Below are 14,890 nucleotides of genomic sequence, written 5' to 3'. Positions count from 1 at the left end.
CTAACCCTAAAATAGCTTCTGTAAGTTTCTGTTAGATCAATTTTGTAAGCGTACATGAATCTTAAGTGTGTAGTGTTTAAGCACCATGCTTGCACGCAGTCTGAAACTATATGCATTTTGATAGCACAGTGGAGCCGCCTATTAAAATAACGGCCATTCTGAAAGCATTTGACTTTATAAAAGTACTAATTTTATAAACTAAAATGTTTATACTTATGAAATTTTTCCTTTTTTGTTCACTTTAAAATATTAGTATATTTGTTTGATAATTTAAGTTTAAAATTAAATATTCAACATGGTTTGAAAGTTTAAAAAAATTATTTTGTAACTAACAATATTTTCTTTTCTTTGCTGCAAAGTTTGTTTAAAAGTATAAAGCATTTTCTGACATCTATTGAAGACAGATTTACCTTAGTGAATGAGTGCTCATCATTGTCATTGAATGATAGGCATTCTAACCCTTTTCATAAAACATGAACAGTTTTCATTTTGTTTTCTTTACACAACCTGCTTCATTATTTTTAATTTCTTATTTTTAATTTATCTTTTAATTTCCATAAGAAGTGCAATCCACACCTGTAACTTTATTATTTGTAGGGGGAACAATGAAATTTGTTATTTACATGCTTTCAAAACTTGAGAAAAGAAAAAATTCTAATTATTCAGACAAGCAAAAGAATTTTTAATTATTTTAAGCATACCTAAAAATATGATTTTACAAAAAAGGTGATCGATTTTAAGAAAAGGGGAGATTTTAGCATGTTTTGATATTGTAATAATTCCGTTTTTTGAAGATTTGATTGTAAAAAGCGGTTGACTTCATAATCCAGTGATTCAATTAATGACAGTCAATGCACACAGATTGCAAACTTAAATGTTCTAAGTTATTGAAAGAAATAATACATAAATTAGTTACAATAAATACCAAAATTTGTTTTCATGTAAAATTGTACTGGATTTATGAAGTAAATAGAAAATTATTGCATTCATTAAAAATACTGAATAAAAATAAAGAAAACTTCTCATTTAGAAACAATACCACTTCGGTGTTTGTCACATACAGATGACATATGATAGGTATCAAACTTTAAAATTTTTAATAACATGTTATAAATGCCTCTATGCTTGGTTGCCAGTAAATAAAAATTTTATCAACACATATTACTTATGCTTACACACCTTTATTTCTCTTTGCTAACAAAGAAAATTTTTCAATATGAAATGAAAAAGGCAATAATTTACATTTATGCTTATTTTTTAACCTCAAATATCCAACATATAAATTTTAAAACAATAATTGAATATAATAACATATTTCAGTTATCTGCCTTTCAATTGATTGTTTGTTACTTGAATTAAAGAAAAAGGCTATAAAACTACACACATCACACTGAAATTTTTTAAAAATATTTTGTCAATTTATATCAGTTTCTTTCTCTCCTCACTGGCACAACAGCCCCAGGTGGGCTCTGCCCTTTCACAGAATTTTATTCCAAGTTGTCCTGTTCTTGGCAAATGATTTCCAATTTAGTACTTTTACAGTTTTTAAGTCATTTTCTAAGCAATTGGACCACTTAAGTCTTGATCTTTTGTTTTCTAGAGGAGACCTTAGCCAAAAAGTTCTTTCTTTGTGGTTTGAGTATTATTCATTTTTGTCAATTGTCCTGCCCATTTTAACCTTTAGATAGCACTATACTTTATTATGTATTTATATAATAATCTATGAAGTTCTATGTTTAACCTTTTTTCTCCATTGAGTTTCCCCACATTTTATTCCCTAATTTTTTTTAAGTGAATTAATATTTTTAGAATTACAACTAAAACAAATCCTTTCAATTTTATTTAGCGTTGCAGCATGCAAAAAGTTTTATTTGAGACAAATGACACAGTTTTAAAAAGCCTTGATCAAGATCTACAAAACTAGAAGACAATTTTAACGTTGAAAATTTCCTTGCAAAAGGAAGTGTTTCAAAATAAACACCAAATACTAGTACATATATGGATGATTATTGCACTTAAATTCTGCTCATCAGTGAAGTTTAAACTTTGAACACTCTGCAAAGTTTAGGGGGAATTTTTTCCAACATATTATGATTTAGTGGAAAAATCTGTTCAATTGTCCTCATTTACCAAGTAACAGAGTAAGTGTAAAAAATTCTTTATTTCCTTTATGGTTGAATACAACAGTAATTAAACACTGTAGAATGTTTTTTAGGGAAAAATAAATAAGAAAATAAAATCATACAAATGTTTTAATAGCATTATGAAAAACCTTCAAGTGGTATTTCTACACTTTTTAGCAAACAATTATTTATAATAGACTAATATATACAGCCACAAAAACTAGAAAGCCCATTGGAAATATGAATTACAAATAAAAACGGAAAATAATACAAATCCAAATTTTGAAATTAATAAATTTTTTCATTTTTTGTATAAGGCAATCACTTTTAAGGCAATTTATATTTCAATCAATATAGTAATACCACTACTAAAGTAAATGAATAAGTAACAGTATAAAAAGCAAGTTTTAACATTATAATTAACTCTTTACTGCAGAAATATTTTTAAATATTGAAATTCACTTTTAAAAATAACAATTCTGTTGTATTGTGTAAGAAACATCAGAGGAAAGTAAATAAAATGTTTAGTTCAAATATACCGACTTTAGGATTCAAGTCATTCACATCCATTCCTGTTTCTTATAAAACAGCAAATTTGCTTCGCTCAAGAAAATTTTGGAAATAAAATATATTAGGTAGGCAACTGTTATGAAAGAAAGCACTGAAAAATATATACCTTTCGGTAGGGATTACCACTTTGACAACAGCATTCGCTAAAAGCTGCAGAAGATGTCGACACCGAACAAAGTAAGAATAGATATCGATTATTATTAAGAAAAGCAATATAATGAACATAATATAATAAACAAATAAGAAAAAGATATTTAATTATAAAAAGTTATAGTAACTAATCTAAATAATTAATTTTCACCAAACAGAAACTATCATAATTAAAATAAAGTAAATCCTTTATTTAAAAGTGTTCTATAAACCTTACAAAATTTAGGATTATGTTAAAAAGGATTCCCCCCCCCCCTTTAAGAATTAGAAATTAGCTGAACATAAATCCCCCTTTAAGAATTAGAAATTAGTTGAACATAAATCCCTCCCTTTAAGAATTAGAAATTAGTTGAACATAAATCCCCCCTTTAAGAATTAGAAATTAGTTGAACATAAAATCTTTTGACAGTATCCTCTAAACAACTGAAAACAAATTTTAAATTAAATTTTATTTAGTATCGGAAAAAAAATGATGGAAAAAAACAAAAATATATAAGTATTGTTATTTAGTTAGATTATATAAATCACTCCTTTTCCATAAAAGTCAAGTGTTAAGAACAAAAAAGTCATAATAGTATAATCTCAACTTAAAAATATGACACAAATGTCATAATGCTAACTTTAAAATGAATGAAAATGTTAATTGTCAGAGAACTCTTTTTCACTTATTATTATACTAAACAAAATTAATTAATTTTTTTAGCAAAACTGTGTTGTTCATATTTATTAAGAGACGAAAAAAAAAAAAAAAAACAATTACGTAATAAAATTTTTTAACACCTGTATTTTTGTGTTTTATTTGATATTTTCGGATAATCTCAAGTTTTTAAACATTGCTCAAGGGAAGCACATCTTTCACAGAAATTTGAATTTCTTATTTTTAGTTTTGGATGATCTCACTTCTCACACATAACATTTTGTAGCATATAATGATTGGCTTGGTTGCCATAATTCTAATGGAATTTTAACAGTAGCGAATTATATACTCAATTATGATTTTAAAAATGAAAAAGAAGGCTGCTGCCACAATCGATCAGCTGCAGATCAATGCTAAAATAACTATTCTAGACATGAAAATTAAAAGATTTCTAAACATGATACATGAGAATAAGAATAGTGAATTATTCTAAAGAGGATTCTATTGTGAAATGTAAATAGTATCTGAATCAGTTCTGATTGCACATGAAAAATATTTTAATAAAATTATTTGTTTGGAAAGTACATTTCCAACATAAGAAACATAATGTTTCAGATATTAATAAAACTCTTTAAAATAAGGAACTGACAAAATGTTTTAAAATCTGAAAAACAATTGTATGAAAAAATTCAAAAACTTTTTAAAGCTATAAAAAAAATGGATGATTAAGAGAAATTGAAATTTATGTTTTAATTGATAATGAAGTACAATTAAAAATTCTTTGAAAAACTGAAGAAAAAAAAACAGTGAATAGAAATTTATTGAATATAAAATTAAAAAATATCCACAGACTTTGAACAAGTTTTTAATAAAATTTGTAATGCAAACAAGGAAGAAATCGTCAAAATAAAACAACTATCTCGTTAAGTTTAGAAATTTTTTTTTACTAAATTTCAATAAAGTAATAATTGAATTTTAAAATGAAATTTTTATGAAATACTGTTAGAAATAATAACCAAACTCAGCTCATGTATTTATTGAAAGTTGGATATTGATAGACATGCAATAATTTTGCAAATTTTTACACAAGTCCTTTAATGAAAAAGAAAATGATAGTAGAGACTATAAAAACTCAATTTTGAATAAATTTGATATTTTCAAGAAATAAATTTCTATTAGCATGCATATTGTATTATTTAGAATGAATTGGCATCACACACAGTGTATAAATCTAAAACTATTATAATCCACTAATTAATCTTAATAAAACTCAGCAAAAAGCTAAAAACTTGGTTCAACGGATTTTCGTCTTAACTATTAAGATAAAAATGTATGTAAGAAAAGACCAACTTGAATGAGTAATGTAATAAGAGGTGATTAGCTAACAGAAAGCCAATGGGAAAAACCTTTTTTCCTGGTAGTTATTCTCTCTTTCTTCCCATCCAGAAGACATTGTGTGAATTGATTTACTTAGTTGTTTGCATTTGAGAAAATAAAACATTTTCTCATGATTAGCAGTACATAACGAATACAAACACCACGAGTATAATTGAAATTTAGATCGCAGTATTGATACCACTTTTTTTTAAATATTTCTTTTAATTCTTTTTATTATGTATTTAGTAATATGAATTTATAATACTTGGATTGGTTTAACATATATAAAAAGTAAATTTTTAAGATTCATAGTCCAAAGATTTACTTTTGGTTATATATACATTATTCCGAAAGAATTCAAATGGAAACTTTTTATAAAATTTTGCTTTTAAAAATTAGGTTATGAACTTAACATTTCATAAAGTTATCTTTTTAAAATCATTACACTATTATTCTTATTTTATTACAAAAATCACATTCGTACAAGACCTGAACAGAAAATAATTTGATAATTTTATGAAACTCTAATTTTTGAAACTTAAATGTATTTAATATATACCCACTATAGATAAAGAACTGACCAGAAAGATACTACCATTAACATGTTTGATTATGTTCACATTAAATCTGAATTAAAGTTATCTTAATTTCAATATAAACAGAAAAATACACATTTTGTTGGAACAAAAGCAGACAACTATGCACCCAAAATATGCATATTATCCACAATCGAAAAAAACTAAACTTTATTACATGAACCTATTTGTTTATAACTATGTTAAGGGAGAAATAGCTGCGAAAGAAGTGTTACTAAAAACATAAAATAAATAAGAGTTGGTTTCACTATTCAACACCTTATTGTAAACTAAAATAAAAATTTTCATATAAAAACAAAAATTGCTTCTCACACAAATTTTAAACCTTATTGGAATATGATTGTCAGGATATTATATATATTCTATATGCCTGGTTTTAAACAAAATATGTTTCAAGAAACCAAGTAAGACATTACTTAAACATACTTCTGGGAGATTGTTTTCAAGTAATTGAATCATATAACTTTTTCAGATATCAATAGTCTATTTTATAAAATATGAACATTTTCAATTTGATAGCTGAACTTGAAACTAAATTTCAGTTCTGGTAAAAAGTCCATAAAAAAGCATCAAAAGGCTTAAGTAATAAAAAAAGCTAAAGCACTACTTGTCAATAGTGAACAATAAAACACTAGATGATATTGATGAGCAAATACTACACCAAAGAGTAACTATTAACAACAAATTTTCTGTACAAGCACCTTGAGTAAGTAATTCTTGAATCCTAGCAACAAATATATGTATTTTTTTTATCGAAGTCATATATTTTTTGTAAGAAAAAAATCAATTTAAAATTAGGAAAATTTCAGATGTTATGTGGAAAACAAATTAACTGATCAAGCAAAGATGCCATGAATTAAAGTACTTTTACTAATGATTAATGACATATACAGGAACATTCTCACTATCTTTGTTAAATTTAAGTATATATTGCATTCCAGATGATCGTAACAAGTTTCAGTCTTATTAAAATAGACATTAACAAATTGTTTTTCTTTCTTTCAGTAATGGAATAACATCTTAGGAAAACAAAAAATACACATAAGCTTAGTGTGGAAAATCTTAAATATGGAAGTAGTTTTGGTTTCAACAATAAAATATTTCACAATGAACAATATTTTATTTAAGCAGAGACTTGTAAATGCAAATTTATTTCATTAAAATGTCTCATAAATCACTACATAATGCCTAAAAAAGCAAATAATGCTTTGAAAACTCAAAACTGTTGAAATTTTAAAACAGCAAAAGTTATTTGGAAACAAAATACAGGTAATAAAATAACTGAAAGGGCAAGTATATTTCTTTTCATGAGATAAACAAAAGAAAATAATTATTTATTTCAATATGTAAATTTAAAAAATATATATTAATGAAATCTCAAATTTGAATAACATATAAAACCAACACAATTGTTTCAATATGTATGATTTAGAAATATTATAAGTGTAAATAAAATCTTTTTGGTCAGATCTTTATATATATACTTATGTTCAAAAATTACACAAATAATTATTTGTTTACCTTCTCAAAAGACTCTTTAGTTTCTGGCTCTCCAGGCCAAAGTTTATGACGATCTTTTTTATCTAATTGAGCATTAAATGGTAGACCAGATGGTGGTGGTGGGAGAGTGAACTCAACCATTGCAGGAGGAATATAAATAGGATGGGGAGGTATAGGTACAGCTTTACCCCAACCAAGTTTCATTTCAAAACTCATGATGTCTTTTCCTACAATTAAAAATTGATTATACATTTATTGATTATTCACTATTATGTTATATATATATTATGTTTCATCAAAAGAACTAAATAGAATTAATCATTAAATGTCTCAAAAAGAAAATTAACAAAATTAAAATAACTCTAAAGTATATTTAAAATCATTGAAAATATTCGAAACTTGTTCACTATTTAACAAAATTTCTTAAAATTCTGTACACTTTACATGTAATCATTTGATTTGATGACTTAAATTTTTGATTGCCCTTGGCACTAGCAACCCATACTCTAGGCTGCTAAGTATTAGTTTATCTCTTAAATACTGTACACACTAAAGTGAATCACCTTGGAAAAATAAGATTGTATTATTTAAAAAGTAATAAACATTTTAACTATCAATTTACATTCACAGATGGAATAAAATTGGTATAAGGTGGGTTAAAACTGGTAATAATTGAAATTTTAAAATTTTTATTGCAGAATGTTTTTTCAGTAGTTATATGCCTAATGATTAATACTGCAAAATTTGGGCATAATTAAAAAATAACTTATTTTTGATTGAATAAATTTTTTATTATTAAAATGCATATTTATACAAAAACAAAATTAGTATACACTAGAACACTTAATTTATTAAAAGCAAAAAAATTTTAATTTCTGTGATAATTACCATTCAAGTTTTTCATGGCTCTTTCTCCATCTTTTCTGTTCATAAATGCAACAAAACCACAATTTCTCCCCCTTGCTCTCTCTTCATCAGAACGGGGCCACATAATTTTAACACTAGCAAGGGGACCAAATCTGCCAAATACTTCACATAATTGCTGTTCTGTCATCTAAAATTCAAATGAAATTAACCATATTTAAAAGATAAATTTGGAGAAAAAAAAATTGCAAAGATCTCTTTTTACAAAATGTTTTAGATAATTCAAAAGGGTAAAAAAATGTATTGCAACTATTGCTTAACAAGATAAGACAGCAAAGAAAATTATGTTGCTTATCATATAGTAATATTTATGTTCCTATTAAGTATTTTGGAATCAAAGTGATTAATGATATATTTTCAAGAAATATTTTGATTTTAAAAATAATTTAATGACAAAAAATTTTTTTTGTCGATGATTTCATTGCATGTGTGTCATCCACTTTATATAAATTATTTAAAGTACACATTTGATGCAGAGATTGTGACTTGTCGCTCAAGTGAAATGCTTTTAAGAAAATATTTTTGCAGAACTACAAAACAGATTTATAATTATAAAATTCAGTCTAAGTAGAATCCTGATATTCAGATTTCTATTGCATATATAAATACAATTTATAGCATTGAATAATCATATACAGTACTTTTAACTGTATGAATAAATGTACAGAAGGATGAGTACTTATAACAATTATATTTATAAATAGCATAAATTAAGGCAAATAACTTATATATAATATACATAAATACCTTTGGATTTAAGTTTCCTAAATAAAGATTAGTTGTACTAGGATCTCCAGTATCATATGATCCATATGAAGGATACCGGTAATCATCAGCTAAAATAGAAAAATAAGAAAATCAATGGACACAAGCTTCTTTTACCTAAATAACTACACAAAGTTCAAATGTTAGATAAGGCAATTTCAAAAATTTAATAAGAAAGAAAGAAAAATATCCAAGTTTTACCCAGTCTAATTTGTGTTTCAACAGGCTCAACAGGTCGGCCAACTTTAACTTGCTCCTTAACAATGTTTTTCAGCCGATGTCTTTCTTCTCTTTCCTCTTGAATCCTAAACGATACAAATTTGATTTTAAATTTTTATATTAGAGACTAATGCATGGAAATAAACTTGGCATGCTACTTACATCCGCAGTTCTTCTTTAAATAATTCAAGATTGCTTTTCTTTTTCTCTTTCTCCTTTTTCTTATTCTTTATAAGAAAAAAGTTTAAAAATGTAAAATAATACTAAAACTCAATTTTTTTTTTAAAAGTAAGTTTACTTTCTACATTATTTTAGAAATAAATACAATCATTATTATTTTGTTTAAATAATTCTTGATCACCACTGCTTAAATTTCTGACAAAACACCGAGATATTGAAATGGATAGATTTGTTGTAAACTGGAAATACTTAAAAATTTAGCTAATATTTGTAAAAGTGGTTCGAAATTTCTGTTTCAACTGTTTGTATAATATATCATAAAAACTGACCAAAATTTGGATTACAATATGTGAAAAAAAAAAAAAAACACTGCACTATATTTATTCACCCCCTTTTTAAAGAAAAAGAGGTTATTTTGATATAGAAATGGTGAAAAGTATATAATATAAGCGAAAGTAAAGAGACGAAGGAGAAACCTTTAAAACTCTAAATAAATAACTACAGTTCTCTTAATAAAATAAACTAAAAAGATTTTTTCCCTTTAAAAATGGATTGCATGGTCATAAAATTCTAAAAAATCTATACCTATCAACTTTTTATAAATGGAACATTTTTGATCAGTTACTATATTAATTAAATCAAGAAGAAAAAAATAAAACTTTATGATTTAATGACTCTAAAAGTGTATATATATATGTAACATAAAAAGCTTTTATTAATCTTTTTATGTTAGTTTCTTTGCTATAAAACAACTCCTACTTTATTACTAATTAATTATTCTATTTGAAATACTTTCTCACACTTTTAAAAGCCACATCCTGTTTCTAAATCTATTTTTGCCAAAGTATGCATACATTTAAATAAAGATCTTTTTTCCCCTTTTAAGCCGTGGGAATCACTCGAGCAAGTTCATTAACCAATTGTAAGTTCTGAGATTTCCCTCTTTTCCCTAAATAGAGACATTTTAGGATTTTTTTGCAAGATTTTCCCTACCAGAAAGACTGTTTGCTGATGGAGTAAACATCACTTCTTCGCTCTCACTCAACTAAGAATGTTCAAATAAAAGTTACTCTGATTTAATTAAAATCCTGTGTCTGTTTTCCTGCTCGGTCCGACTGCAACATTTTACAAGCCGAGCAGGATTATAAGAACTGATGAAACGGGCGCAGGATAATATTAAATGCTTCTTCAAAACATAAAAATAAAAAATTAACTAAAAGAACACACTTCTACTATGTTAGAAGATTTGAGCATATTAACGAAAGGATCGAAGACTTCACAGAGCTTAGCTTAGGCAATAAGCTTAGCAGCTTATTGCCAATGCTGCGAAATTAATTGGATTTGAATGAACCTTGACCCTGGCTGGCGACACTTTCCCCTTCTATCCAGTGACTCATCTTAACGAAGAAGATTTTTGGGACTTCTCTTTCAAGTGTCCATTGGAGTGGTCTCAACTGTAATTTAACAGTGCCTGACGTCTTCGTTTCCGTTATAACCATTACAGAATTGGATCTCAACGCTGCCTGGTTTGATTCTCACCCACTTGAATGCTAGAAGCACTTTCTATTTTGAAGGAATCCCATTTGTGTATATCAACTTGATGGAAATGTCATCATATAAAAATAATAAAAAGAAAATGATTTTACGATAGGTTTGTGCAACGCGATGCGTCGTCAGAGGTCAGATAGTCTGTGTCATATGTTCAAAAACAAAACCTTGAATGGTTTTCAACACCCGTTAACAAAATTCTCAACTGTTGGTGCTATGTGTTCAGTGTGTGAACTTTAGTGGATCGTGCTTAGTGAAGAAAACTTGTGAACAAAAATAGATGAGTGCTATGAAAATCTTCTTTGGGGGGATTAATATTTTACACATTTTATATCAATTATACTTACTTGACAAATCGTGCTCTGATATTTTTAATGATTGATATTAATGATGAAATTTTTAATTGATTTTTAATGGTGAAATTTTTAAACGTGAATGCTTTCTAATCATTCACGCTCATATCTCGAAATTAAAACAAACAAATTTATGGCTATTTATATTTTGATAATATTTCAATTTATTGATATTACTATTCAATGGTTTACCATATTATTTGTTTAAATTAAATAATATTAAAATTTAGTATTACCATCATATATTTTTTTTTTCACTTTTGATTCAGTATGATTATAATTTTAATTATTTAAGGAATCACTCTTTTTATTGCATTATATATCACAGTGTATATTATATTAATTGTAGAAGAGAAATTTAAATTTTTATTTTATTATGGTGTTTAAAAAAGCAAAAGATGTGCTATTCATATACTTAAGTTTTTTTTTCCTTCTAAATGTTATATATAATTATTGAAATTTATTTTGGTTATTTTAATGCCCTTACTGAGTGGCAAAAATTACAAATTTAATATGCATCAAAATGTAGAGGATAAACCAGACATATTAGTCTTTGAGCCTGACATTGGAGTTCAATTCACATCCTGGCTCAAACACTTCGAAAAACAAACTCTAGATGCTAAATGTAATGACGAATGGAAAGTTAGAAATTTTCAAAAATTCATTAAAGGTTCAGCTTTGAAATTGTATATTAATAACTGCCTTAATTGTAATTCATATCAGGAAATAGTTGAAATTTTTCAAGAACATTATTTTTCACCTCTCTTTGGCTTAAACGATTTTCAAAATTTAAAATTTTCTGGCCTAAACTATTAAAAGAAGTAACTGAAGAATATAATTTAACTCCACATTCAGTAACTAAATTCCCACCAGCTTATTTAATGTTTGGCACTCTCCCATTTAATCATCCTTTATCTGAAGAAATTTTTCCACCAATAGAAGAAGCAAGGAAAATTGCAGTTGAAAGAACTAAACAATATCATGAAAAAAATAAAATTTATTATGATGCAAGATTCACTCATATTGAATTTTCCCCAAATGATACTGTAATGTATGAAGATTTTAAATACCCCAATACTAGGAAACTTACCCCAACTTTTTCCGGTCCATATATAATTCTTGAAAAAATTTCTGATGTTAATTACAAAATAAATAAAAAGAATATTCATAATAAAGAAAATTCAGAAATAGTTCATATATCAAAATTGCGAAGGTACCACCCACCTGACAAACTTAAATTATGTCACGAATAAAAAACATGTAATAGTTTAAATAATAGAATTAATTATATTTTATATTGAATTTAATGATTTTTCATTGTTGAAGTAAAATTTAAAAACACCGAATATGACGACAATACGCATAGTTCAATGGAACATGCGGTCCCCTTTTTTCTGGAAGATCCGACCTTTCAAATTTTCTTCAAGTTCAACGTTTACCCAAATCTAGTAGGATATGGGGCGATGGTAGTTTTGTCTCTGGTGAAAACCAAAAAAATAAATACTTATGCATCTTGTTCAATCTAGGATCTTCCAGCACATTATTGTTGGGACTAGGGACTGTTTTCCTCCTTTTGGGGAATACAGCCCCTAATACAGCAAAACAATTTCCCCTAATAACACTGAAGTCTTAAACTTCAGATTAAAGACCATTGTGTCAAATTTTTTTTACATTTTATATTGAAATTTTTTTTGATAAAAAGTGTCAATTTGTATTTTTATATCTCAGATCACTTGCATTTTCATATTTTTTTTTATCTTTCATGTTGTTGAATGTGAATATTTACATCTTTTAGAAAATTTTTATAGATTTTCTTGTCTTAAGTGAAAAGTTTATTTTAATTGTATTAGTATGAATAATACAGGGTTCATACTCTTTCTAAGAAAGTAAATTTCAGGAGTTTCTAAGGAGTTTTTCAGGAGTACAATACAATAAATTCAGGAGGTGCGAGGGAAAATTATATACTTTGCATAATTTTAATATAGCTATTTATAAAATTAAATTTACAACATTACAAAAAAAACCACAAAATAGTAAATTAATAAAAAAAGGATCTTAAAATATTATTTATTTTAAACACTTTTTAAAGACATATATGTCTTATTCAGTTCTTCACATATTTTAAGCTTAGATATTTTTCTTTAGCATGACGCCTTAAGGCATTTGCTTTTGAGATTAATGAGAGATCACATTTTTTTCTGCCTGATCAGAATAATCATCAGAAGTTTTATTAAGTTCTTGTATATCATCCTCCAAATGTTTCTTTTTTCACCCTTAGCTTTATTATTTGTAATTACTTTCTCTTTTTCCAAATGTGCAAGATATCTTTGAAGTGCAACTGTAGCTGAAACAATGAGTTCTTTTGAAATAATGATTTTTTCAAGTCCACCAACAAATCGTAGATGGTCATCAATTATTCTTTTAGCCACAATTGTTTGGTTTGCCAGATTTTCAACCGATTGACCGAAAACCCTCTCTCACCAGTTGCCTGGCCATGAGAAAGCAGAAGTAGAGGTTTAATTACGTTCCACAAATTGGGATATTGTGAACTTGACAAGAACTCACAGTATAACACATCTAGTCGATCTACGCTAGGATCAAAATTATCGCCAATGCAGTGCCTAAATTTTGTCCTAGTATCCATGCTGTTAAAATCTTCAACAAATTGAACATATTCCTTCAGAATGCTATCACAATCTTCTTCTTTTACTCTACCTGCACTGGTCAAATGAAATAATATTTTTCAAAGCGTGTTTAAATTTGCTTCTTTATTAACATGCATTGTACAAGGATCAATGCTCGATACATTTCGCACTAAAGAGAAATTCAGTGGTCACTTTTCAATTAGCTTTTTTGACAACTTCAATAAAAATTGCCTGCAATTCAAATAAAATTCCATTGTTTTCTCTTCATCCTTCAAAATTTTCGTCTTTATCAACTCTTTTCTGGCAACAAAGCCAACATCAATTTTGGTTGCCTCTTTACAAATTTCTTTATCTTCGAGATTTATACTTAACACATTGTATTAAGTATAAATCTATTATGATGCTGGAAGCTTTTCTTCTTTTATAAATCTGTTCAGCACATCTTTTAATAGCAAGTAGAGATCACCATTTAAAAATGGTAACGCGGGCTTATCAGTTTGATACAATTTTAAGAAAGATTCAACATCTTTCACAACAGGTAAAATGAAATTACATTTGGCAATAAATAGTTCATCTTTAACCACATTCTGTAAGATTGTATACGATTTAATGTTTGACCGAGAAAACTTTTTGTTTTCTATCTCCTTCAAATAAGTTTTAACACCAGGCAAAATTTCTAAAAGTTGAACTAAAACTTTTTTATTCTCCACCCACCTGTGCTTGCAAAATTTTGAAGGGAGCTTTACAAATTAAGGATTTACAGATTCAAAATCTTCTCTTCGAGCAGGAGAGTCTTTAAAAAATTGGTAAACAGATGATGCAGCATGCTCTACTTTTGGAAAAGCAATAGAGCAGCCACCCTTAAAGGTATTATGCACTATGTGCAGTCCACATGAACTTACATTCAAGAAACTCACATTTTGTCCATTCTTCATTTTTTCCATCATTATGTCTAGCACTTTTAGGTTGACATTCGGGCCATCCATAGATAATTGCAGTAAACTTTTAGTATTTATGCAAAGCATTTCTCAGTTATTTTTTCAAATAAAAGTTCAGATGTGCAATGGCCTAGAAAGTCTGAAGAATAGTAGCGCATATTTATGTGGTTACCATTCCAAAATATTACATGACAATCCAATTGTTTGAATTGATTAACATCATTTAGACTTTCATCAAAAAGCAGTACATAATTGGTTTCCTCTTTCACTCTTGACTTAAGTAGAGACAAAAAATATGGCGCTATACTAAAAACTGAGAGGTAGGCAGTTTTTTTCTCACCACAACTGAAATTGCTTGCTATCTC

General features: G+C 27.0%; 1 protein-coding gene across 2 annotated transcripts in view; it reads right to left on the bottom strand.

The window, feature by feature from the left end:
* The window catches only part of LOC107437920 (U2 snRNP-associated SURP motif-containing protein), a 39,958-nt gene that overhangs the window by 15,306 nt on the left and 9,762 nt on the right, over positions 1-14,890 (bottom strand). For both annotated transcript variants that reach the window (XM_016050066.3, XM_043038719.2), the window contains exons 6-11: positions 9,024-9,088; positions 8,844-8,947; positions 8,625-8,713; positions 7,842-8,007; positions 6,975-7,180; positions 2,800-2,843 (exon numbers count right to left, since the gene is read on the bottom strand). In XM_016050066.3, coding sequence (XP_015905552.1) covers positions 2,800-2,843; positions 6,975-7,180; positions 7,842-8,007; positions 8,625-8,713; positions 8,844-8,947; positions 9,024-9,088 — 674 coding nt within the window. The remainder of the gene's footprint in view (positions 1-2,799; positions 2,844-6,974; positions 7,181-7,841; positions 8,008-8,624; positions 8,714-8,843; positions 8,948-9,023; positions 9,089-14,890) is intronic.

The sequence above is a fragment of the Parasteatoda tepidariorum genome, chromosome 2, assembly GCF_982258835.1.
Source record: "Parasteatoda tepidariorum strain Cologne lab strain chromosome 2, Ptep-v5.0, whole genome shotgun sequence".
In the NCBI taxonomy this organism is placed as follows: Eukaryota; Metazoa; Arthropoda; class Arachnida; order Araneae; family Theridiidae; genus Parasteatoda; species Parasteatoda tepidariorum.
This window is presented reverse-complemented; position numbering and strand designations above follow the sequence as displayed.